Source organism: Mauremys reevesii, linkage group 9 (assembly GCF_016161935.1).
Source record: "Mauremys reevesii isolate NIE-2019 linkage group 9, ASM1616193v1, whole genome shotgun sequence".
Taxonomy (NCBI): Eukaryota; Metazoa; Chordata; order Testudines; family Geoemydidae; genus Mauremys; species Mauremys reevesii.
The window spans coordinates 27416573-27443926 of record NC_052631.1 but is presented as its reverse complement, the minus strand read 5'-3'; the positions used below and the strand labels follow the sequence as shown (position 1 = coordinate 27443926).

Genomic DNA, 27354 nt, shown 5'->3' with positions numbered 1-27354 from the left:
TACTCATAGCTATTAATAACCTGAACCATAATTCTGTATATTAAGGTTTCTTTTGCTAAATGTTGGCCACTTAAGCCAAAGGTAATCTCTTTCCACAGAACTTTATTCCAAGTGGAGTTACACAATGCTCAGTAAGTTCTAAAATCCTCCAGAAAAATAATAATAAAAAAAATGGTACGGAACAAAAATGCAGCCAAAAGCTTTCATTCATTTATTTATTTTCTCTTGTATAAGATCAAAGAAATAAAAACCAGAACCAAACTCTGGGTACAATAGTTTGATCTGATTGATTCTGATGCATACCCTCTGTATGCAAAATAACCTAAATTAAAAACAACTGCTCACACATCATAACATAAAATTAGAAAGTAAATAAAAAAGTTAAAGTATTAGCACATACATGGATGCAGTGTATTAAGAAACAGTTTGTTTCATCACCCATTTTCCCATATTCAAAAGACATTTTAAACTCTCCCAGCCCCCCAAAACACCCCAGCATTCATTTTCATAGTCAACCCACCCTCCCCAAAAAGTTACATTCTAATAGTGTTATCAGAATACAAGTTGTAATTAACATCCTATTACTCCGTAGCCCCAACATTTATGTATGTCACGCTCAGTGATGGTCAACAGTACAACTGTCCCACTAGCATATTTACTGTATTGAGACAAGTAGACAGTGTGAATTCAGTAAAATAAATGTAATTTCACAAATTGAAATAATAGTGAAATATTGTAAAAAATTAAATTGTTTCAATAGAATTACAAATACATATGCTTTTTGAATACTTATACTTCTGTCACAGCCTGTTTTTAAAGTCAGAAAACTCCTGGAAAGGAGGACTTCACAACAAACAGGATAGTATGGGGGTGGGGGAGAGTGTTTGTGCATGTGATCCAGCTAGGACGACCAGACAGCAAGTGTGAAAAATCGGGACGGGGGTGGTGGTGGGGGGGGGGGAAATAGGAGCCTGTATGAGAAAAAAGACCCAAAAATCGGGACTGTCCTTATAAAATCGGGACATCTGGTCACCCTAGATCCAGCACATACTCTGTAGAAAAAAAGAACACGTTATGGTGTAAAAAATTACTTTATCTTCACCATCATTTGGTTCAGAATGAAAAAAGGTTTGACCTAACTTACGGGCAGTTGCTTTACAGTAGCAATAATGGTTTCCATAGCACCTTTCCATTCAACTCTGCTGCTGTTTTATTATCAAAGGAATATGAAAACAATTACAAAATATAATGTTTCTGGGCCTTATTCTCTTCACTCAACCCTCCCGACCTACACCAGTATACATGTGGAGAAGCAGGCACCAGCTTTAGAATTCTGCTCTGTGGATCTTTGTTTGTTATGACAAAAAAAAATAAAAATAGAAACATTGACTTACTAGTAAATGCTTACACTAACTTTTCTAAACTTTAATTATAAGATTGACTGAATCATGGTAGGGTTCAATCCCTTGGTTTAAATTGTACTATTAAGCCAGTGACTTCAATGGAGCTTAACTGATCGTACAGCAGCTGAGGACTTGGCTTAAAAAGTTTTACTGTCAAAATAAGATACTATAAATCCCAAATTCTCTGACTATATAAAGCCATTTGTGTAACTAAAAGAACAAAACCATAGGACCATCTGATTTTCATTTAAGTTTATAACCTGAAACATGATAAATGATACTACAGTAACAACGTTCAGCCCCACTCAGTCCCTTGTTTGTTCAGAAAGATAATTTCCAATATCTTAACGCTTAGGTCTAACATAAGTGGGGGGGGGGGGGGGAGAGAGAAGGGGAGAAACTAAAACAATGCCCATTCATCAATATTCTGTGCAGATGCAACTCTGCCTCCGCATCCCGTGTTATATTAAAATATATATATAAAGAACTAGTCTTCTCTGTATAATAGAACTTCATTGGGTAGGTCTCTCCCCTCTCCTGCTTAAAAGACAAGACAGCTTCCATGCCACTGTGGTAACATGCAACCAAGCAGCTCTTCTCTCACAAGGAAGTTTCTTGTATTGGGTTCATGGTATGTTATTGTTTAAGTGAACACGGCTGGTTCTTCTTACATGTGTGTCCCTATCTGCAGCCATCCTTCCCTCTCAGGTACTGTTATTATTTTCTGTTACATAATCATTCACCTTTCCAATCTAGTCCGTATTACTGCCACTTCATCTCTAACCCTTTCACCTGCCTCTTTCCCAACAAGATAGAAAAAATTCTTTAGCGTCCAATATTCTGGTGCATAGATAGGATCTTATGGATTAAACCTGACAGACAGACATTTACACTGAGTGCTACATCTCTTGCTTTCCCCATATAAACTGGATCAAGATCAGAGACTTGTATTAATGCCTTTCATAAGATACATTTTTTTCAAAATAAAAAGCTTAAATTCATAGATTATAAATAATAAATTCAAAATACTTAAGAATTTCAGGACTTCATTTGCATTTCAGGGAAACTTTGCATGCTTTGTGTCCTTGATGCTTTCTCAGCCCCAAACATTTGAAAAAGAAACCTTTATAGGATATACAGTAGATATGAATATACAGGATAGTATGCCATGTGTCTTGTATACCAACTCTAGCAAGCAACAAGGATTAGGATTTTAGCAACTTTACCAGACATACGAGCACCTGCCTGGTTATCACTGATCTGATAAAGTGACCATCTGTTTACAAGTATTCAGTGACCTGTACAGTTTCATTGATATTGTCAGTTAAAAAACACTACTACTGAAAACAAGAAGAACAAGGCTATTTTTTTTTAACTGCTTATGGTATTGTCAAGTTGTGCCACTCTTCTGTCCTGATTTTTAAGTATATTTTTGCAGTTGTCAAAAATAGAGTTGCCACAGATTTATTTAAAAAAATGTGTTCATGTATTTAGTTATAAAATTGTAGTGCTTAATAAAATAAACATCAAAATCTAAGATGCATTTTTTTAAAATGACATGTTTATGATTTTTTTAACGCAGTGGTTAGTACCAATCTGGTTATTTTACAATATTATTGTAGTGTAAAACTGTTACTGAGCCACTCAGCTACTTTCAAATTGGAAGTATTTATCTGGAAGCTATACAGTAATATACTGAAAAATAAACTGCAATAGTACGGTTTGTGCCTTTGCAAATGTATAATAAGGATTATTATAGTTGCTCTGGAATCAGAATTATTCTGTATTCCATACTGCACAATCTTACTAATAATACAATGATTTTAAAGCTCAAAGCTCAAGTTAAATAGATAAAAAAGCATTTGGTACTATTGTCATAAATATAATTATAAAACTGCACTTGTGGTCTGATTCTGTGCAGATTTTTTTGAACCAAGCTGCCTATGTGTGGTCAGCTTTTTTTGTTCATTACGAGTCGTAATTTTAACTGAGAGCCCATGAGTTTAATCATGGACACAGATCTCTATCCCATACTCTGCCCATCTGCGATTCCCATCCCCCCAAAAAGAAACACTTCTATTTGATCTGTAAAGGAAACACAGGTTACAGATGTGTAGAAGCAGTTCTTGAAAAACAGAAAGAAATATATATTTTATATTTAAATTACTGTCAATCAAATTCAGGCACAGGTTAAATTGACCATAAAGGTGATATAGCAAGTCATTAAGGCAGCAAGTGTATATCTGAAGATTTTCAGATGCTCTACCTCTATTTCAAGAGGGAAAGGAAATGTTGGCTTGTAGTAAGGGCTGAATCAGCATTGAGTGATTATTAATTACAGCCAAGTGAGGAACGGCTCACTCTTGTTGAGTACAGACTCCACATCATTGAGGATAGGGATCAGGTCTTCAGACTCTAAAGTCCCAAGGTCTACATTTGTTCCTGGAAGACAGTCGAGGAAATCAGGGAAACGTGTCTGTTGCGAACTTACATTCATGGGAGTCTGTGCCACAGTTTCGCCTGTAAAAGAAAGAAGAATTGTAGAGATGCTGGCTTCCTTCTAAAAATGATTCTAAAACAATGCACACGCTGAAAAGTGTAGGCACACTTCCCTCTCCTCCCCCACGCCTCCCACAATCACCACATTACAAGTATCTTCTATAAACACTACTGTCGAGCCTCCTTTGCTTACAGAAAAGCATATCCAAAGAAAGATTTCTCTTTTGTTGTGCTGTCAAAAGCACAAAAAAGGTCTTTTGAACAGTATTTGAATAAGCAGCCTCTGTCTCCTCACTTAAGCAGTACAGTGAAATTCATCCCTGTGCAGAGGGCTAATGGAGTCAAATACCACTTGAGCACTGTGCTCTGGCTCTCTGCACAGGAGTCAATTTCATCCTTAGCCCATAGTTCAAACTAAGGCAAATGACTGTTTTACAGGAACTTTCCTTTGCAATGTTATTACTCTATTTTTGGGGCTCAATTGACAATAATGAACAATAAAATAATTAAGGGCATGACTGTGTACTCACTGCACACCCAGAACTCCCACTGATTCCAAAGGGAGTCTTGAGTCCCATGGACTTCACTGACTTATTTCAGTAGCTGAAAAGAACTGGTGTGTTTACTAATCATTTACTTTCATCTTTTAAACAATGTGAAGAAAGTAATACCAAAAAAATCAATATCTAAATGAACTGGACACATGTTTGGAAAGGAAATCCCAATGCAATTGCTCTTCTTGGGAGACTGTTCTCATGACGCAACGAATTCCCATAGAACTAGACAACACAGAGATGTGGAAGAGCTAAAACCAATTCACCTAGGATTAGATTCTGCCATGCTTACTCATATGGGGTAGAACTTTATTCCCAGAAGAATTCCACTAACTTAGTGATGTCACGTATTAGGCCAAATGAGTAGAGGAAGAATCTGGTCCTATATTCCCTGCAAATCAAATCTGGGCCAGATACACAGGAAATCCTTCCGAAACTCACTGGCTCACTTTTGGGCTATATCTTCAATTTTCAGTCAGGGGGATTTCACACACAACTCTCTATACTGACAGATGAAAAACAGGGCCCCCTTATTGTGCTCCCTTTTTCAAGTTGCCACTGAAGAACTTGGCCCTACACATTCCTTGCATGCCCCAAATTCCCACTGAAATCAGTGATTGACGTAGATAAAGAAGGCTGAGAAGGGGGCCAGTTGCCCCACAAAGATGCCAGTCTGGGAGCTTGAATTGGGTGCTGTTTGTATCTGGAGTCAGAATATTAGTGCCCGCATTGTGAATCTCACCCATATATGAATAGCAACCCTGCAGCTAACCATATAATAAAGTGGAATCCTGAAGTCACTAATACTGTTAACAGAAAAACTATAAGCAGAGTTCACTCTAACAACAACTACAATTGTTCATTTGCATGACCAGGGAAACAATAAGCAGGTTTTATTCTTCACTATAAATAGAGTTTTACTCTATCAGATTCCACTGCAAGCAGTTGAGTGGTATATGCTTGCTGGAAGTTATTTATATTGTGATAGCACTCACAGGCCTCAATCATGGATTAGGGGCCATTGTGCTAAGTACTGTAGAAGTGCAGCACTGTACTATGTTATATTAACTTTTCAACAGTCCTACATACATTTAGATTGAGGCCTTTCAAAGCCACCTAGGAGATCTGGTTGACAATTTTAAACTCTCACCCTTAGCATCCAATTCATCATTCCTTGCATACCTCAGAGTATTGGGAGGGCAAGGAATGCAGGACTGGGCTCTCAATTGGTAGTGCATGCTCCAACTATATCTTAAAGCATCTTTTTATTAGTTAGGCTACGATTTTATCACAGAGGTAGTGGAAGTCACGGAATCCATGACTTCCAAAGACCTCTGTGACTTTATCCCGCAGGGGGCTGGGAGCTGCAGTGTACCACTGCCGCCCAGGGTAGCCAGGAGCCACAGGGTACTGCTGCCACCCAAGGCAGGGGGAGTACCCCACAGCTACCAGCTGTCAGAGGTGGTGGGGGACCCTGCAGCTCCCAGACACACAGGCAACTGGGAGGACCCCGCAGCTCCTCAGGCTGGGGGTGCCGGAAGGCTCCCGGCAGCCATGGTCAAGGGGGGACCCCACAGCTGCCGGCCACTGACAGCGGGGAACCCCACAGCTCAGAGCTGCGGAGGGGGGTTTCCCTGGAGCTCTCAGCCCCCATGGATGGTGGGGGTCCCTGGAGCGCCCAGCCAGGCCCCTGCAGCTGCTCAGCAGCTCTTCATTTTGTGATGGATATTTTTAGTAAAAGTCAGGGACAGGTCACGGGCTTCTGTGAATTTTTCTTTATTGCCCATGACTTTTACTAAAAATATCCATGAAAAAAATCTTAACCTTATTTATTAGTACTGGACAAAATCAAAGCCCCAGTGAAGTCAGCTGCAGAAGGTCTATTTATTTCAATTAGGGATGTAAATAGCGGTTAAAAAAAGTAACCATGTAACCGATTAAAATTTTATTGGTTACAAGGTTAGACATTTAACCGGGGAACTAGTGGTGCGGGGGGTGCTGCAGCACACCCACGTTTTACATGGGGCCACATTGCCGGCCCCTGCACCCAGGTCCCGGCTGCCAGCCCCAAACCTGGGACTCTGCTGCTGGCTGTGCACCCGGAATCCCTCCTGGCTGCCACCCCCAAGGCGGCAGGAGTTTAATCATTAACCATTAACCAAAACCGATAAGACTGATGCTTATTGGTTAACCAGTTAACCGGTTAATCTTTTACACCTCTAATTTCAATAGGAGGAGGCTTTCATGCATTATAACTTAAGGGTTCCAGTAGAGACAATAGTCTTCATAGGCCCCATCCTGTGAAGTGCTGAGCACCTTTAACAAATGCTGGCATAAATGTGAGCGAAGGAACTGAGCACCCTGCAGGAGGGGGCCCCATGGCCTGTCTATTCCTATATGTGGAAAGATGAGAGATTATTACTCACTTCACACAATTAGAAATTTGGTTATAAAACACAATTTATGAAATTTTAAGCAAAATAAGTATATTCCTTGTTCCTACCTGTGTCCATCTCATCTACATTGCTGAGGAAATCTTCAGGTGTTGTTGGTATACTGTAGCATCCTAAGCCTAGGCCACTGTCTGTGCTCTGTTCCCTGGAATGGTATGGCCCACTATGAATTGAAACATGAAGAAGCCTCAGTAAAGATATTCTTGTCAGAAATAATCCCTGAGGGTGGTGGTTGAGAAAAGGAGAATAGTCCAAACACTAGACTTAAATACGTTGTTAGATGGGCACCATGTGTGGTCATTTGCACTAGTACACAATAACATAGAACAAGGCCCACCTATGTAACATTTTCAGCTATCTCAGAAACTGCCAGGCAGAAATTTTCAGAGCAGTGCATAGGATTTGGGCACCATCTTCCCCATACCATTATGTAAATATTGCCCTGATATTTAGTCAAGCCTCAATTTAGCTTCCAGTATTGCAGAGACAATTTTGTTTCTGCAACTGCACCCATTTGGAGATTTAAACACATGATTTGTGAATGCAGTCAGGCTTTTAAATGGGTGCAACTGTAAACATGAAACTCAGCCTACAATTGGAGGCCATTTTTCTAAAGTTTAGAGCCAAATATCTAGTGGTTGCTGTAGAACCAGTTTTTATTTTGAAGGGAAAAAAACCTAAAACTTTCTCTAGATATAAAAATTGCATTCCAATAGTTCTGCAGTCTAAAAGAATGTAATCTACCTGTAATACTGTCTCCAACATACTTACAGTACATTATACCACACAGCTATAACCCCCTCTCCTTTATGCTTGACTTTTTTTTTTTTTTTAAGGTCCTCTTCTGTCATCTGAAGCATAAACAAAGTTTTCATCTCACTTGGTCTCTCTCACTGGACAGTACTACTGTCCATATAATTTTCATAAAATAAATGTCTGAATGGTTAAGATGTGGCCAGTTCCTTCTTGAGACGACACCCCTAAGTTTTCAGAGTTACATTAGAATTTTGCCAATCCTTATAAAACTTTGAGAATTTAGGAGTTTGCTTGGGAAATGCATCTGCAAAACAATCTGTGCCACAGATAAAACAACAGAACCAAACAGTTGATGAAGAGGACATTAACTTGCCTGTTCAGGAAAGGATCCGATCCATTATTTGTAATAGTCCTCATGTCTTGTGTCATGGCAGGTGTGTTCACAGGAGTCTGAACTGGGGCCATATTCTCTGATTCCATGGGAAGTTGTCTGCATAGTGCAGCTTCCTAAATAAAATTTAATAAATAAGAGAGTAATAAAAAAGGTAAAGTTACTCAAACATCTCAGATCCATGGCAGCAAAGTGCCCTTACATCTGAAATACCCATTCTAATAAGAAGTCAGTCTACAATTCAATTGTTTTTACTTGGGAACTTGATTCCAAACACTATAATTATGATTGCTGGTTTAAGAAGTCATATACTGGCTACAGGGGCAGATGTTCTCCAAAGCTACAGACCAGAGATCGGCAACCTTTCAGAAGTGGTGTGCCGAGTCTTCATTTATTCACTCTAATTTAAGGTTTCACGTGCCAGTCATACATTTTAATGTTTTTAGAAGGTCTCTTTCTATGTCTATAATATATAACTAAACTATTGTTGTATGTAAAGTAAATAAGGTTTTTAAAATGCAGAGCCCCCCAGACCGGTGGCCAGGACCCAGGCAGTGTGAGTGCCACTGAAAATCAGCTCGCGTACTGCCTTTGGCACACATGCCATAGGTTGCCTACCCCTGCTACAGACCATGACTAGGTCTTCACTGCAGTTTTCAACACCCTTTATCAAGTGAGCACTCATGCTGCAAAATAACACAGAGCTGCCCATAGCAACTGAATTACTGCACAGCTATTGCATTAGCACCACAGACTGATTGTGCTAGGTAGCAGCTGACAAGTTGTACAAACTTGAACTGTAGCCTATGAACTCCCCAATGAGTCAATCAACTTGAGTTAAAAGCAGCACCACATTCGAGTTAAGGGGGTTTTGTGTGTGGCAGGACACGAGTCAGGAGACGTGCCCAACTTATAACTCGAGTTAACTCTGTATTGAAGCCAAGCCCTTTGAAAGAATTAAAGCATGACTCAAAGTGGCAATTATAAAACTTTTTAAGAATCTGTTTTTGATCTCACATTTGTTTTATAGCAGTGTAATTCCATTGATTTAATGGAATTATTCCTGATTTATATTGGTATAAAAGAGATCAGAGTCAGGGGCTAAAAATAGTCTGTCAACTACTAGACAGACTAATTTATTAGCTCTTATAACAGCGCCATCTGGATGAGTAACAGAGTAGCTAAAACATTATCCAGGAATCAGGAATTTGATCCAACAATCTTTAGGGTGAACTGCCTATGTTGTTAATGATCTGTTTCATGTACATTGTACAGAAGATGATAAATCAGTAATTAGAGCTGAAGCAAACATTTGAAACTTGTTTCTAAACTCTCTTTTTAAGAGAGAAATCCAGAGAAACACCCTTGTGACTGTATTTCTGTGGAACAACAGTGACATCTAATGGTAAAATGGATGATTACATAGGGTGTATTATTCCCTAGAGATGGCCCAAAGGAATACGTCTCCTATTCAGAGGTGTAAGAATCAATAAAGTCATATCAGTTATTCACCTCAATTACTAATTTTTTTTAAAAATGAATTAAAGGAGCAGTTTCTACAAACCCTGGTAGAAAAAGCTTTCTCCATTCAACCAATTTCAGCCACTTTAATAGGAAAATATTTAACTCCTTTAATATGATTGTAACTATTCCCACTGGTTTTGAAATTAGTTTAGTAAAGACGACTTTATGAAAAGCTAAAATTAAGATTGCCTCAACTAATACCATAAAGATGATGTAACAGAATATTCAGAGCTTCTTTGCCCTAGGACAGGGGTGGGAAAACTTTTTGGCTCGTGGGGCACATCGGGGTTGCGCAACTGTATGGAGGGCCAGGTAGGGAAGGCTGTGCCTCCCCAAACAGCCTGGCCCCCACCCCCTATCTGCCCCCTCCCACCTCCCACCCCTTGACTGCCCCCCTCAGAACCCCCAACCCATCCAACCCCCCCGATCCTTGTCCCCTGACTGCCCCCTCCTGGGACCCCTGCCCCCATCTAACCCCCCTGCTCCCTGTCCCCTGACTGCCCCGACCCCTATCCACACCCCAGCCCCTGACAGCCCCCAGGACTCCCACTCCCTATCCAACTGCCCTCTGCTCCTTGTCCCTATACCACCCTCTCCTGGGACCCCCATCCCTAACTGCCCCCAGGATCCCACCCCTTATCCAGCCTCCCCTGCTCCCTGTCCCCTGACTGCCCTCCCAACCCCTATCCACATCCCCGACCCCTGACAGGCCCCCTGGGACTCCCACTCCCAATCCTCCCTGTTCCCCATGCCCTGACCACCACCCCAGAACCTCTAGCCCATCCAACTGCCCCCTCCTTCCTGACTGCCCCCCAGGACCCCTGGCTCCCTTACCCAGCAGCAGGAGCTTGCAGTCATGACACCTGGCCAGAGCCAGCTGCGCTTCCCATGCTGCCCAGCGGGAGCGGCAGGCCAGAGTGTGGCCTGCGTGGCTGCGGGGGACAGCAGGGGAGGGGCAGTGGACTAGGCTCCCCAGGCAGGAGCTCAGGGACTGGGCAGGACGGGTCCGTGGGCCCACATCTGCCCTAGGACAACCAACAACCCTTCTCTACTGGTGTTTGAGGAAAGCAGAGTCAGTCCGGATTGCAGTGAGGACCTTTTGGTGTTTTAAATGGTTGTTAATGACGTTTATTGCTGTTTGCTCAGACCTCTAATCTCACATGACTGTACTGTAAATTACTCTTTACCTGAAGCCAAATTTTCTCTTTACTTAAGGCCAAATTCTTTCCTCACACATGCAACTCCCTTTAACAAGTATGTATACCTGAGGGCAGAATTTGGTGCCATGTGTTTTATTGTACCTGCAGCTTACTCTTCCAGTGATACCGGCCAATCTGGACTCTTCACTTGTAAGTGAGTAACTGTTACCTTAACATCACATTTTAGGACAGACGCTTAGTATTATGTTTCATTTAATTGTCAAGATATGAGTTAAGTATGCGAAGAGTAAACAGACTCAGAGCCTTTTTGTAACACCATGTCATCTTGTCTGCCACGCTAAAATTAGTATAAAGCCTGCTGGGCAGCCTTCCCACTTCCAATTCAAATCAGGTGGATGACAGCAGATACCCCTAAGTTCACTCTCACGTGAGTGACATATGTGACACTATTACATCTGAATCCTAGAGCACTGCCAAATTTCTACTACTGCACCAAAGCTTATTGAAAAGGATTTTTTAAAAACATAAACTATAAAGACCAACAAAAAAAATCAAGCTGGGAGAATAATGGGGCAGAGGGAGGAAAGAAGAACAAACAAAGATGCAGGAGAAGGTTTGCTAGGCTCTGTTTTGCTACAATGCAGTCTTTAAGCCATTCACGGCCATATTTTAGCAATTTGGGCAATATGTTTTCCAGTCCTAACTGGGGCCTTCATACATTATTAATGATAAGATTTTGGCAAGGGGCAGAAAATACTGACTCAATATGGGAACTATTTATTCTGTTTGCAAGGATGTAAGATAATTTTAAAGTAAGTATAGCCAATACTCTAGAGTAGAACTGTGTCTGAGGCCAAATAACTGTAAATATTAATATACTTCTCTCCCAGGTATTTGGAACCAAGTCCTATTCAGAATGGATGGCATCTTTATACTGGCTCAGGCTTGTGTCACTGCTCCTGAGGTGTTCCCCCAATTAAAGGAAGGGCAGAAGGCAATAGATGAAAAGCATAGGACATGACTTGCAGGTAACTTATTCCGTCACTGCCAAGCAGAACAAAGACCAAACAACTTTTGATATCTATTTCTCAGGTAAAACACACAGGACAAAACACAAACTTTTTTTGCTCCTGCTGCCATTGGGAATTTTGTCACTGGCTGCAATGAGATCAAGATTGGGACCTCATTGTGTGCATCACCAAAAATAGTGAAGGATTAAGAAGTGACATTTTTTAATTTGGTCACCTTCATTACCTAAATTTTGTTCCTGCTGGATGTCATGCCAGTTTTGCAATTTCCAGAATGCAAAATAAGTTCATTGGAACTGTAAGGAATATCAGACTGAATAATCTTATCTGTGCAAAGGTGACTGGGAAACCTTCCTTTATGCAGCAGCCTGAACTCTCAAGGGACCACACTACATAAAACCAACATTTTAACAAGTTCTGGCGCCACTTATAATAGCAGAAGTCCTTGAATATGACTAGAAATAGAGAAAAATGAATGTCGAAAGAGATTGGTCTATAAAATGTACTTTGCTGGAAAAGGTGATATTAGTGATGAACCAGCAATGACTGTGAGTATCTACCAATTATCTATCACAGGGAATCTGCATCACAGCCTAGCCAAAGAAAATCTACTGAGGTAAGAGGTCACATGCTGGTACAGGAGAAAGGCCATTACTGAAGTGAATGTTTGTTTACAATCAGTAGGTGGATGCACAGCAAGGGAGTTCTGCAACTCTTTTGATTAAAACTGTCAGATGCCTAGCAGGTATGCTATTCCAGTCTCCTGTGTTTCTACAACAGGTAATGACATACTCGAAGCTGAAAGCTCTCTCCAAGTAATTTTCCATAATTGTTCTCAAACACTGTCAAAGACATAGTTAATTCAGAGTAGCTAGTGAATTCCATTACTCAGAAAGATGTCTTCACTCCACTGGTCTACCAAGTCATTGGGAAAGTGTTATGTTAAATCAAAACGATGGGCAGGAGGGAAGCGGGGGGAAGGAGTCAAATAAGATTTTGAACAATCCGTACACTTCCATAGACTGTTTTAAGTTAAATGGAGGATGGAGATAAATACCTTCTCTTTCTATGGAAGACTTTCTAATTAACCTATCTCAGGAATATTGAGGTGCCTTCTTTTCCCACTTTCTGCCTTCTTACATGAAGCCCCATATGATTGGAGCTGCCTCCCTCTTTTCAAAGACACCAAACAACCTCCACCTCGTCCTTCAAGACCCTGATTCCTCTGGTAGCTTTCCAGTGTTGCAGTCTCCAAGGCTATGCAACGTGGCCACACATGAGATCAGCTGCTTGTTAAGGAAATGCAAAAGGGTCAAAATAAAAGACAAGCAGCCGTCTAATTTGAGTTTGAGGCACCTATATAAATGGCTGTTGCTCCAAAGGCTGAGGAGAGAGGAGTTGCAGATGTAAGCCAAGTAAATTCATCATGAACCAGATGAAGTGTCAGGTTATTCATCTAAAGTCAGTAATGACAGCTGTGCTACTAATGCAGTTCTCTCTCATGAAGATAAGCCAACTCCCAACACTCTCCAATTGTAGTCTGTTCCAGGGGCTGTGGAGTGCCATTTAAAGTGTGTGGGGGGGAGCACAGATTCCCTCCCAACCTGACCCTCCTCTTCCACCTCTCCGATACCCTGCCCACTAGCAGCTTAAACCATCCTATTAGTCCCTGTACCTACCTACTTCAAATCTGAGCAAGTGGTGTGGTGACTTGATGCATAGGGTCACAGAGCCACTCAGGTTTGGCTTGGCTGCCCCTCCGTCAAAGACAACGCCTAACTGTTGATAGTTTGGGGGCAGGGGGTGCACAAATTAAAGGTTCTGGTGGTATGCAACAAGGTTCAGGGAAGGGCATATAAACCCCGGCATAAGGGGCTGACAGGCCAATTTGAGTGAGTAGCATTGTGACCTGGTGTCTGGGGTTGCCATGCCAGTCAGATTTGGCTTGGCCAAAAAGTGGTTGGGTCATGGCCTGGGTACCCCCCACTGGCTCCACAGCCTATAGTCTATTCAACACTGGTTTGCTATACCATACTATTACAACCGAGCCCAGTTCTCCTCTCTGAATAGACCAGTCTGTTAGTGGACCCATCTGATGAATACCCCACGGTTATAATAACCCTGCTGGTTCCAGGCAGAGACTGGCCACAGTTTATAGCTCTGGGTCTCACAGGCATGCTCTTGGGTGTAAACCATGTGTACGATATCCTTCTTGGGCAATGGGCTCCTTGCAGTTGGGCCTTCTTAAATCTCGGAACCAGGGCCTCAGCCCACCCATCCTAAGATCTCAGTTGCTTAGACAAGATTCCCCAGAGTCCACCTGGCTGTGGGAGCTCCAGTTTCTAGTTAAATCCAAGACAGGTGGCTGGAAAGCAAGGAACACAGGCTTAACAAAGACATTTGTTTAACAATACAGTTTATTCTTAACAGAGCACACTACAGAGTCACAGACCAACTAAATCCTGAACACAGCCCGTTCTGCCCTCTCCCCCATGTCTGATCTCACTCCTCCTGTTTGCCCTGGGTTTGAGCAACATCCTTAGGCTAGGCAACCCTTCCCTGCCTTCATTATCCTGGTCGTCTTCCCTGTGTTCATGGTTTGGCCCTTTGCATAGTGAAGCATCCTTCTTTTAAAACAGTCTCTGTCCCCTTTTTGCTCATGTGCTTCAGATGGGAGATTTTTGGGGTCCACTCCCCCACCCGCGGTTGGCTTCTGTGTAGAGATTAATTAAAAGTCAATGGGCCTACCAGTAGAAAAGAGTTATTCAGTTTTGATGGCCCTTTATTGCTCTGTCATAGTTTCTCAGACATAGTCTTTCCACTAGGTGTCAAGCCCCTGCTATAAAATGGATACTCTAATCCACAAAGGAAGTTGCAATTCAAAATATAAGTCCCTGAAACAAATTGGGATTCACAAAACAAAATGGATTTCACAATTTGACACAGACATATCCCCAACCGGTCAAGACAAATTCTGCCCTTGGCACTCTCAGGTACAGAGAGGCTGCACTGCAAGTTTGATTCCCAAAGAGAAATTCTATCTGGCTCAGGCCCCTGTTCCTGCCATGGTTCCCAGAATGCACATGCCAGAGCAGTAGCAGCATCAGCCCATGAGAGGGGTTAATGTGCTCCTTGCTCTTTACTCAGCCAGCTCTGTGAACTGGTACAGAAAGGGTGGTGGGTGATGTTCCCTTTGGGACAGCAGCTAGAAGGAAGCAGGGGCTGCACTCCCCAGTGCAATGCTGGGCAACTTGTGCAGAGGCAAAAGAAGAGTGAGGAAGAGCAAGGCTCCCTGCTTTGAATCCAGCCTTTGATCTTTCATGAGAACTATGATGCAAAATACTTTACAGAGCTAAACTGTATTGAAGAGATCAGACAGTATATGGTATATATGGCTGTCTGCTACTATCCCTCATGCATCTCATTAATAAATAAAATAAAATAAAATAATAATAATAATAAAAGGGTTCACCAGTATAACCTATGGTGTAAATGTAAACAGATATCGTTAAACTGGTGCAAAAGGCTGTGTGAATGCTATCTGTAGTGGCTTATTTCAATTTAGTTAAATTACTTTTCCATGAATATAAGATTATTCACACTGCCTTTTGCACTGGTTTAACTGTATCAGTTTAAAAGCTGATTCAAGTTACACAGATGCAACTTTCTCATACAGACAAGCCCTAGCACTGTCTCCATGCAGAAAGTTACAGGAAGGCTTTTCTAGATCAGTGGTTTTCAAATTGCAGGTCGCGACCCAGTACTGGGTTGCAGAATGGAAGGCACTGGGTTGCAGCGGCTCTGGTCAGCACCATCGACTGGGCCATTAAAAGTCCCATCGGTGGTACTACCCAGCTAAGGTAGGCTAGTCCTTACCTGTTCTGACACCATGCTGCGCCCTGGAAGTGGCCAGCAGCAGGTCTGGCTCCTAGGCTGGGGGGTCACGGGGCTCTGTGTGCTACCCCCGCTCCAAGCACCAGCTCTGCACTCCCATTGGCTGGTTCCCAGCCAATGGGAGCTGGTGGGGGCAGTGCCTGCGGGCAAGAGCCACACGGAGCCGCTTGCATGCCTCCACCTAGGAGCTGAATCTGCTGCTGGCCGCTTTCTGGGCGCAACGTGGTCCGTGGTGCTAGGACAGGCAGGAAGACTGCGTTAGCACCCCTGCTGCGCCGCTGGCCGGGACCCGCCCAAGGTAAGCCCGCGCCCCAACCCCACGCCCCAATTCCCTGCCCCAGCCCTGAGCCCCCCCAAACTCAGAGCCCCTTCCTGCACCCCAAACCCCTCATTCCTGGCCCCAGCCCAGAGCCTGCACCCCAGCCCAGAGCCCTGACCCTCTCCCGCAACCTAACCCCCTGCCCCAGCCCAGAGCCCCCTCCCACAACCATAACCCCTCATCCCCAGCTCCATTGGGTTGCGGGCATCAACAATTTTCTTCAACTGGGTCGCCAGAAAAAAAGTTTGAAAACCACTGCTGTAGCTCCCTTGCTTTGTAGCTCAAAGACAGCCTTGATACTCAAGGCCTGTCTAAATCCTGGAGTGGAGTAAGCAATCCTCAAATAGATTGCTGACTATGCTAGCACTCTGAAGTAGAACAGCCTGAATCCAGATACTATATCTGGCTACATAGTCAATTAATTTGGGCATGAATCTCTCCTAGTTGGACCAAACAGTAGTTGGCACCACATTTTCCAGAGAGTTCAGTATCTGAATTCCCTGGCTAAGTGATTATACCAGTTCAGCTGCAGCACAGAAAACACCCAGACAGTATTAAATTCCAAGTACATGTTGCGAGACTCTCAGTAGTTTATGCAGGAGCAGTGAGTCCAGTGCTCTGGAAAGAATGGCCATTTTGTCAAAAATTTCTTATTTGTGGGAGGAATGTTTTGAGAAAAATTTTCTGACATAGCTGACCACTTATCATATTGCCCACAAACTAAACAGCCTGATGAACATGAGGTACCATAGCTGTTCAACGCTTTATGTTATTTTGTTAAGTGTACTCTTATCTTCTCCCAAAAATGAAATTACCATAATCATAGCCACAGGGAGAGAGTTACAGAAGTTAAACCAAAATAACCCCACATTAACTGAAATTTATATTAGAAGGTTTGCGGGTGTGGTTGCAGTGTACTAAAAAATTACAAATACAGTTTAAGAAAGTGTGACTTCTCAAAAATGTCTTCTCTTTCTACCAGCCATGAGAGCGCTCCTTCCATATGCCATGCTGGTGTCTGAATTTTCTCCTTTACAATGACTGCCATCTAGAACGGTGGTTTTCAAACTTTTTTCTGGCGACCCAGTTAAAGAAAATTGTTGATGTCCGTGACCCAACAGAGCTGGGGATGAGGAGTTTGGGGTGTTGGAGGGGCTCAGGGCTCTAGGCTGGGGGTGCAGGCTCTGGAGTGGGGCCAGGAATGAGGGGTTTCAGCTCTGGGAGGGGGCTCTGGGCTGGGGCAAGGGGTTGGGGTGTGGGAGGGGGGTCAGAGCTCTGGGCTGGGGGTGCAGGCTCTGGGCTGGGGCCAGGGATAAAGGGTTTGAGGTGCAGAAAGGGGCTCTGGGTTTGGAGGGGCTCAGGGCTGGAGAAGGGAATTGTGGGGTGGGGTTGGGGTATGGGCTTACCTCGGGCAGCTCCCGGGCAGCGGTGCAGCGGGGGGTACTAAGGTAGGCTTCCTGCCTGTCCTGGCACTGTGGACCGCGCTCTGCCTTGGAAGCGATCAGCAGCAGACCCGGCTCCTAGGCGGAGGTATGCAAGCAGCTTGGTGCGGCTCTCGCCCACAAGCACCGCCCCCCCAATTCGGAACCGGCCAATGGGAGTGTGCAGCTGGTGCTCAAGGCACGGGCAGCACACAGAGCCCCATGGACCACCCGCCTAGGTGCTGGACCTGCTCCTGGCTGCTTCTGGGGCGCAACACAGTGTCAGAACAGGTAGGGACTAGCCTGCCTTAGCCGGGCAGCAACACTGACAGTACTGGGTCGCGACCCACAGCTTGAAAACCACTGACCCAACAGTCCCATTTCCAATCACAAATGGGGTTAAGCAACAATGTGTCCTTGCTCAGAGCCCTTTTGGTCTATTCTTAGCTGTGATGCTATAAAAAGCCATTCATAGCTCTTCAAATGGCATCACAGCTATAAAAACAAGTCTTACAGTCCAAATTAAGCGCTGGCATTATAACCATTGAGAGCATATTAAACATTTCAAAGGCACTCTGACACAAAAACTGCACAAAACCAACATTTCTGACTCGACCATTGAGCAACTGGTGATGGATCTTATTGCAGAACACCATGTCTTAAGGGTGGGTGTCCACACTTTTGAGAAGAATTGCACTGAGCTGCTGGAAACACAGCATCAGGCATGAAAACAATGTGCAGCTCAATCAACACAACTAGGCAAATGGCTCTTTGGCCAGTGAGGTAAACACTGTTCTTCCTGATTTGTTCGATGGAGTCACGCAATGTCCCATTAGTACAAACAGTGATTGTCGACGTTGTCCTTGAAATCGAGGTGACTAGCTTCATTATCATCATCACTCGTTCCCTGCTCTGGTCCAACTCTGCTTTCTGGTGCAGGGGATGCGGTGTGGGGCCCCTTTATAAGCACTGCTGTCAATGATATACCCTCTTGTTTCTTGGGTGACAATGCAACAAAGACCATGACTGCCTGAACAATGCACAGGGGCACAAGGAAAAAAGGCTCCTGATGCTCCCTCCTTCCTTTTGCACAGCACTGCTGGACTAGTTACTATCTAGCCCAGCAACGCAGTATTAGGCATCCTTATAACTGAAGTGCCTGGCAGTGTGCTGTTCCAATGTCATATGGATGACAGGTTTGGAGACCACATGCTGTAGGTCTCTAGCGTTCTAGACAGTAAAAAGGCAAAGGAGGAATCCCTCCTGCTAACCAATTCAGGCAGCCTTTGGCATTCACTTCAAAGAGAAGTGAATGCCCATAATAATCTGCCTGGTATTGCAGTGGATGTTGTCAAAAAGGGAAGGGGATGGGGAATCAGTGGAAACAAAAAGAAAAATAAATAAATGCAATATCCTGAGATTACAACATTGTCAAAATACCTGCTTCTTCGGTGGGTATTTGCTAAAGCTGCCAAAATCTTTAGAGGCTTCAAAGGGGTGCAGCATATTGAATTATTCATTGTATTTGTACATACTTCTGATGTAAACCTCTTTTCAACTGTATGCCAAAGGATTCTAGAGCTCCACTGTCACATTTCCTGCAACCCTCCCTGAGAAATATCTCACTGCACATGCTCAGGTTCCAAACTGCCCCTTCAGAATGGGAAGAGAGAGTGGTTTTATATTGCTAATCATTATAATTCCTCTCCTGCTGATCCTCTCACTTATGGTAGAAAATCGAGCATTTAGACACTGCGTGTGCTTTCAATACATAGGGCTAATGGCCAGGCTGTGCACTGGGTATACCTTCGGACTGCTGCTGCAGCCCCAGACTCTAGGAGCCCAGCAGCCAGTGAGCGCCCATCCCACAAGGACAAAATGCTGGTGGATCTGCATCTGGAACTCTCCCACGCTGCTTCTCCCTTGTTCAGGCTTCCCATACCTTCCCTTTTCTGAATTAGAATTGCAGAATTCTGCCAGGCCCTCTGCACCCATGAAAGTGACATCTGGGATGAACCCTATGGGAAACATGACTTGGCTTGGTTTCCCCTGCACTTCATGACAAGGTGAAAAGTTTCTGAAGTTCAACACTTACACAACCATTCAGCTCATCAAGAGAGAGTGGAAACAGGGCACTTTCTCTGTGTGAGCGTTTCAGACCTTTCCCACTGACAGCTCCTCTAATAACTTCCATCTCCAACGGATTTTAGAAAGGCTGGTTTGCCTTTTTTCTCTGCAAGACTAACAAAAATAATCGGTGGGAAAGAAATTGGGAAAATGAAATGCTTCTGAAATGACAAGGCAAGGCAAGATTCAAATGAAAGCTGAGTCACATTCTGCTTTTTGAAACAAAGAACGCTTATTAAACATCAACTGCTCAGCTCCCCACTCAATTGCTGAAGGAAAGAGAATTGTTACTTTTTCCAATGCTAGCCTTCACCTACTAAAATGAAGGGGAAGGGAAAAAAAACAACACTCTAACTAGAAACCTCCTAGAACTCTGTATTCCTTCACTGCTGGGTGTGTCTCTCCAGCAGAGCAGCTGCAGAGACGGGAATGACTGGAAAAAGCCAGCCAGCCAGCCAGCAGCTGCTGTCAAGCTGAAAAGAGATTTGAGGGACCTGCCAAAAGAATTCCACTCCCTTTCACCCAAACCCTTTTCACCTCATTTCGGTTGCCTAGCAGCAAGCACATACACTTACTCAGCATTTTTTTTCTTAGACAGGTTGCATTAAAAAAAGCAAAAGCAGCAGTGAAGGATTAGGATAGGAATAACAATGTTTCAACAATGAAGCCCCTCAGGGGTTTGCTACACTCCATCATCCTGCTAGGCCTCCATACTGCTCTGACTGCTGACAAGAAGTTTATAAAGTTCCTGTTGATTAAGCCTACAGGCTGCAAAGATACTTTTTTTCCTCTACACTTTATCTTCTAGGGCAGTGGTGGCCGAACTTTTTCTGTCGTGCCTCCCCTTACCAGTAATGGGATCTGTCTGTGCTCTCCCTCCATTACTGCACAGTTGCCTCAGCACAAGAGCTTGTGCTGAAGGCAAAGCTGGGGGCAGAACTGGGTATGGGGAAGAAGCTGGGGTTAGAGGCGGAGCTGGCCTAGGGGTGGAGAGGGAATGAGGGCAGAGCTGGGCTGCGGGCGGAGCAGTGGGCAGAGTGGAGCTGGGGCCAGAGCTGGGCTGGGGGCAGGGCACAGCTGTGTCTGGGGCTGGGGGTGGGCTGGGAGGGCAGTGGAACTGCAGCTGGGGGTGGAGCAGACTGCTCAGTGTGGAGGACTACACCTAGTGTGTCATCATACTTGTATTCACATGTGAAGAAGCATAATATGACTCCCTGCTGCTTGCCACACATGTACTTGCGGCATCAAAGGGACTTATATGAGGTGTGAGAGTACAGAATTTGGGTACAAGATGTTTGCAGGATTAGGTCTAAACTTTAAGGGCCAAATTCAGTACTGGCATAAGCAGATAAAATTCAGTTGGCTTCGGTGGAGTTGTCTCTGCTTTGTGGCCCCAATTCAGCAAGGTACTTAAGCATATGCCTAACTATAAACATGTGAGTAGTTCTACTGAAGGCACTGGAACTATTAACTTAAAATTTGGCACGTGTTTAAGTGCTTTGCTGGATCCAGGCCTATAACAGGACTGCATTTTGATCTTTGATTTTTTTCTTGTTTGCTACAAATGTAACTAGACGGTGTTATGCAAAGTTTCAAAGTGTCTTGATGCAATCTTTTTAAAAAAAAATTTAAAGTGGGGTCATACAAATATTTGTAGAAAAAAGGATGAAAGGAGTTGTAAACACTAGTGAGGCAAATTAGCATGTTTTATTAGAAAGGGTATTTGCAAATTCTCTTGTGCTATATTTGTCCAGCTCTAATCTTTACATCATATAGTTAAAATAGGTGTCCTTTCTTACTATGTTAGCAATCCTTCCTGTGCTGGTACAGAACACCAGTATTTGATAGCAGAACCTGTAACTTTGAGCCAAAATCTGCACTAACAGCTACACATAGGAAGTCCCAAAATAGAGGAAAATTGTTGATTCTTTGCAATCCATCTGTAGATACTATTGTTACAGTGATAATTCAAATAAGACTCCAAGAAAAAAGAACTCCAGACTGGAGACATCCCAAAGGTTTGATGGCAGAAATACATGGTAAAATATTCTGGAAAGACCTTGGACTTCTTATTCCTTTTATCAATAATGCTCCTAGGCACTTTGAGGCTAACAGAGGAAAAGGAGGTAGTCACCATTCATTACATTTTTGCCGCATATTGGCAAGGAGAAACGAACCAGCTTGCTGTTAATTTGTGGCTTTGAGGAAACTTTCCATCTGTCCTAAAATAAGTTAGGTCCTACATGGGCAGGCAAACATCCCTTTCTGGTAACATCTGCTTTGATAATCCAGATCTTGGTTTCCCTCTTAAAAGCTTCAACGACATGATGACGCTTTTGCTCCTTGCTCCCCACAATATGTTCTAAACATTCCAGTCTGTTGTCATCACTAACACATCTCCCCTCATTAATTCCCCTCCCTAGGTAAAAAAAGAAGAAGAAAAAGTAGATTCACTTAATTGTGGCAAGATAGTCAGAGGCCAGATTCTGCCACAGTCTAGGGGCGTTTACACAAGGAATTTTGATTTGAGCTCCTCTTTGCTACTTGCACCAATCACTATAAAAGAAATATCTAAGATCAAAATAAGGAATTTCAAAATTCAAAATTATATTGTGATAGCGACTATTACAAGCAAACAAACACTGGTACATTTACAGTACACTAATAAAACACCAGAAATATTATGTCAATTGGTGTCATTACCGTAAGAGAAAACATACTTCTATTTGCTGCCAAGAAATGTGATACTGTATTTAGAAATACAGTATAAACAAATGTTACCCTGAAATAACCACATGTATTTAGGCACAAATCCCAAGTCAAGAAGACTGTAATCATGGAATAATAATTAAAGCAACAGATTTCTAAGATTTTTCTTTGATGAAAATGCACCATTTTTTTAGATGTTTGGAACTCTGACTGCCCATTTACAAGGCTACAGCCTATGACCATAATATCCTCAATAAAACGTACTCAGCTCACACTGTGTTCCTAAGGGAAACAGGTTATTTGTGTTCTCTAAGGAAGTTGATTAATATACTATATAAAACATAGCAGCAGCAGAGTACTCCCTAACAGAAGAAACACATCCTTTGCAATTGTTAAAACTGTTTATTTCCTTAAAGCAGTGCAAAGGAAGCTACATATCTATTTGTATTGTATGAGTCATTATAAAGCTGAGCCTTAAAAATAAGAATACACAAAATGTAAAAAAAAACCACACTGCCCCTGGAAAAATTACCAGCCTGACCACATTCATGTGAGATGTAACTCAAAGTTGTACTGTAATCAAAGGGCAAAATGCCACCAGTAACAAAATTTGGCCCCAAACCTCTAAGACAGATTGTTGGGAACAAATTCTGGGAGTTTTGCCATTGTCTTTAATGGGACCAAGATTTGGCCCACTGTGTTGTGCTAGAGCCAAATTCTGCTTTCACTCAAATCAGTGTAAATTCAGCTGAGATCAACAGAGTTACTTTGGATTTACACAGTTGCAAAAGAGCAGAATTTGGTCTCTATTCTCTGCTGTTATAGCTATTGTGTATTTAGTTATGAAACTGTCAGGACTTCTTTTTTTTCCCCCATATACTGCACATTTAAATTTCTAAGGACTTTTAAATGCAGAAATAAGTAGCCACTTTGTGTTCTGTTCAGTGCAGTTTGTGAAAAGAAACACAAACATCGTGTACTTGCTAAGACTATTTCCTTTTTTTGTTCTCTTTATCTTAAAAAAAATTAATTCTGGCTGTACTCGTTTGTGGTTTGTGCATAGAAAAAACATAATTAGATGCATCAAATGAAAAATGTTTGCAGAAAGAGTAGCAGTACCTGTCGCAGGAGCTCCTCCTGGCGCATCCTAATTCTCTCCCTTTCCATTTGGATCCTTTGAAGCCTCAGCTTCTGTTGCTGCTGCTGCTGGGTAGTCAGTGCATTGGGCATGTTCAACAACCCACCTTGAGGGTTCTGGGTAGGATGGCTCTGCTGGGACATGGTTGTACTTGGTGTCATTTGTTGCTGGTGTTGGTGATTCATTACTATGAAAGAGAATGATAGACCTGGTTATGTTACAGTGTCTGAATTCTACTTTAAGACAACAGAGGCCCAGTACATATGTTCTCCATCTGTGTTCAGTGTACAGTTATTGTTCACACATGGATAAATAGCAACTTCTCCCTCTGATGAGATTTGACATACGTAATTATTTAATAATTAGTTGTCATTGTTTAAGATTCAAAACCAAAAGTTCAGTTTAGGTTAAGCCCTGATATGTTCCAATACTTATCTAACGTTATATAGTAAAGTATATACATTTTTTAAAATTCAATACATTCCCTTGTACATGACTAAGTCTACAGCATGTAATGACCTGGTTGAAATATTTTCATTATTTACATGTTTATTTTCTTGACGAAGCTAATTGAATCATTGTAGAACGAGTCAGTGGTCTTGACAGTTTTGTAACAGTGGTGTTTTTCCACAACTAGTGGAAAAAGAACTTCTGTACATCATTAGTGGAGCTAATGCTGTCCCATGAGTTAGGGGCTAGCCTGTGATGCAGGAGACCCAGGTTCAATTCCCTGCCTTGCTACAGATTTCCAGCGTGACACAGGAGAAATCACTTAGGCCCAGATCCTCAAAGGTGTTTAGGTCCCTAACTTTCATTGATTTGAAGCCTTACTCTCTCTCTCAGCCTCATCTGTAAAATAGGAAATAATAGCTTTTCCCCACCTCACAGGATAAAATACATTAAAGATTGCGAGGCACACCAATACTAAGGTAACGAGGGCCATAAAGTACCATAGAGAAAGAGGGAGTGTTATATGATGAGAACCAATGACAAGCGTGGCTCTTAGAAGTAACAAAATTAGTTCAGCAGAGGATGATACCAGATACCAACAAGAGCTGCAGTGAAGCTAGATAGCCTTTTAGTCCATTTATTATAGCTCTGACAGTTTCAAGGTAGGTGAAGCAATAATAAATAAAGTACAAACAGAGTTAATCTGAATTATGAGCACTTTCATAAATAAAAAAACAAAGAAATAGTAATAAATACAGATCAGCTGGCTTTTGCCCACTTTTCCTGACAGATGTTTTTGTGCCTTTTGAACAAAGAGTACCTCTTTTTTCCCACATGGCCTCAGCCATTTTGTTTTTCGGCTGCAGTCAGTGGAAAGTTAGCCATCTGTGCTTACAGTATGAGAACAGTTATGAATAGCAAAACAGTGTAATTTACAAGTTGCTGGTACATTAAACCAGTGGTTCTCAAACTTGTTCCGCCGCTTGTGCAGGGAAAGCCCCTGGTGGGCCGGGCCGGTTTGTTTACCTGCCGCATCCGCAGGCTCAGCTGATCGCGGCTCCCACTGGCCGCGGTTCGCTGCTCCAGGCCAATGGGAGCTGCTGGAAGCGGTGGCCACCACATCCCTTGGCCCACGGCGGAACAAGTTTGGGAACCACTGCATTAAACCAATCTCTTTAGCAAAATTAGGAGGGAAAAAACACCCTGCATTGAGAGAATATACCAGGAATAAACTGGATTCCATGTGCCTTTCAAAATGCAGACTTTTAAAAGTTTTTACTAAACAGAATAGCCCAAATTTATCACTGCTGTAACTCCATTAGGCCAACTGAGTCAGATAAGACTGACTTTCCAGTCCACAGTTAAAGTCATGGTGTACACTACGAACTTATGTTGGTACAACTAGGTAGCTCCAAGTTGTGGAAAATCCACACCCCTGAGCAACACAGTTATACCAACCTAATCCCTTGTGTAGATAGTGCTATGTCGATGGGAGGGCTTCCACCACTTGGGGAGGTGGAGATCTATGCAGATGGAAGCAGCTCTCCCATCAGTATAGGGAGCATCTTCATTAAGCTCTACAGTGGTGCAGCTGCACTGATGCAGCACTGTAAGTGTAAATAAGCCCTTAGTCTCTTTTCAAAATGAAAAGTATAATCAATTAGAGATTACAAAGACTAATTTAGATCTGTTTACAACAGAGGCATATGTAAATCTTTCAAGATTCTTGGGTTGTATGTATAGAATGTCTGATATAGTTAATGTCTTACGAAGATCTAGATATTCCTCAGCAAACTTTATTAATATTAAAACCTTATCTGTGAGAGCATTCAGATTTGGAGTAGACCCATCAAACCGCACCCTTGATGGAGTATTCAAAACATTTGCCTTTGGAGGATAGCTCTGCAGAGGGAAGATGAGGAGAGGAAGCTTTTTTCAAGTAAAATTGATTTAACTGCACTGAAACTAACTGAATGCTCCCCAAACAACACCAGAAACAGACTGGTCAGAGAGTTAGGCTGTGTCTACACTGCCAATTTCAGTGCTAAAACTTTAGTTGTTCAAGGGTGTGAAAAAACATCTCCCTGAGCAATGAAAGTTTTAGCACTGAAAAGCACCAGTATAGACAGCGCTTTATCGCCGGGAAAGCTACCACCCCCTCATTCAGGGTGGGGTTTTTTTTAATCACCAGGAGAGCTCTCCCCCAGCAATACTGCCCACGTCACAGTGCTGCCACGGCTGCGCTGTAACGTGGGCAGTGTAGACATGCCGTGTCACCAGGGCCGGCTCCAGACCCCAGCGTGCCAAGCGCGCGCGTGGGGCGGCATTTTGCCGGGAGGGCGGCAGGCGGGTCCGGCGGACCTTCCGCAGTCATGCCTGCGGGAGGTTCACCGGAGCCGCGGGACCAGCGGACCCTCCGTAGTCATACCTGCGGGAGGTCGGCTGGTCCCACGGTTCCGGTGCACCTCCCGCAGGCATGACTGCTTGGGGCGGCCAAATTCCTAGAGCCGCCCCTGCGTGTCACTCAAATCAAGGTAGGTTGTTCTGTTCAAATTCAGGGACCACCAATCAGGGGCAGAATTCTTGCTCAGCTGGTGGCTGTTCAATGATATACGTGAAATAAAACAGTAATCTCAATGCAGCTCCTCAGTTGAGCATGTAATCAAAAGACAGTCAGAACAGGCACTCTCAGCAGTGCGACTGATTTGGGCCTGGAGATTGAACCACCCTCTCATCCCTAGACGTGGTTCTCTCCAGGACTGGGCTGGGGCAAAGAGGTGCTATAGAGCAAGGTGGGGAAGCCTGCACTACCGTTTGTGCTCCATATTATCCATGGGTGGAATTCTTCAGTTTCCAGTATTGTCAATCCAATACTTTACATGAGCACTAAAACAGTGCACTTAATTTCCCCTGTCCCCACAAAAACAAAACAAAAAGCCAACCAACGAACCAAAATAATAACAACTAACAATAAAGTTCTCCACATGCATTATCTGAATCCAGATTGGATAATGGTTGGCAGCCACAAATTTCCTTAAAAGTTTATTGACCTTCTCTGCACTGTTCCATTGCCAGTCCCGTAAGTAAGGAATAACCCAAATAGACAAGCTTCCCTCTCCAAACAAGAACACCCCTAATCTCAAAACACCGTCTTATACGGAAAATGTTAAAGAAGTTTTTCCTTCCAAAGAAACAGGGATTTTTATCTCTTATCTTTTTCTCATTGTTGCTCCTATCACAAAGAAAGCCAAAATTTTAACTGGTTTCTCTTCCTGTCTGCAGACCAGGATGAGTTTATATTATGTGGATGTCTGACCTTCAGAGTATCTGGTCTTGCAGTACTGTAGATAACAATAAAGACAGAATGAGCAACAGGGACTATTGCAAAACAGCAAGCACTACTCAAACTAGGTTTCTGAGGCCTTGTCAACACTATACAGTTTTGTTGACTCAAGTTACACAGACAATCAGAAACTGGTTTAATTACATCACTTGTGGGTGTCAACAGCTGGTGCTCTAGCATCAACA

The 27354-nt window shown here is 43.0% G+C and overlaps 1 protein-coding gene across 3 annotated transcripts in view; it reads right to left on the bottom strand.

The window, feature by feature from the left end:
* Positions 1–201: 201 nt before the first annotated feature.
* The window catches only part of WWTR1 (WW domain containing transcription regulator 1), a 122675-nt gene continuing 95522 nt past the window's right edge, over positions 202–27354 (bottom strand). For all 3 annotated transcript variants that reach the window (XM_039488953.1, XM_039488954.1, XM_039488952.1), the window contains 4 exons: positions 23358–23563; positions 8039–8172; positions 6960–7072; positions 202–3923 (listed from right to left, as the gene is read on the bottom strand). In XM_039488953.1, the coding sequence (XP_039344887.1) occupies positions 3739–3923; positions 6960–7072; positions 8039–8172; positions 23358–23563 (638 nt within the window). In that variant the 3' untranslated portion in view covers positions 202–3738. The remainder of the gene's footprint in view (positions 3924–6959; positions 7073–8038; positions 8173–23357; positions 23564–27354) is intronic.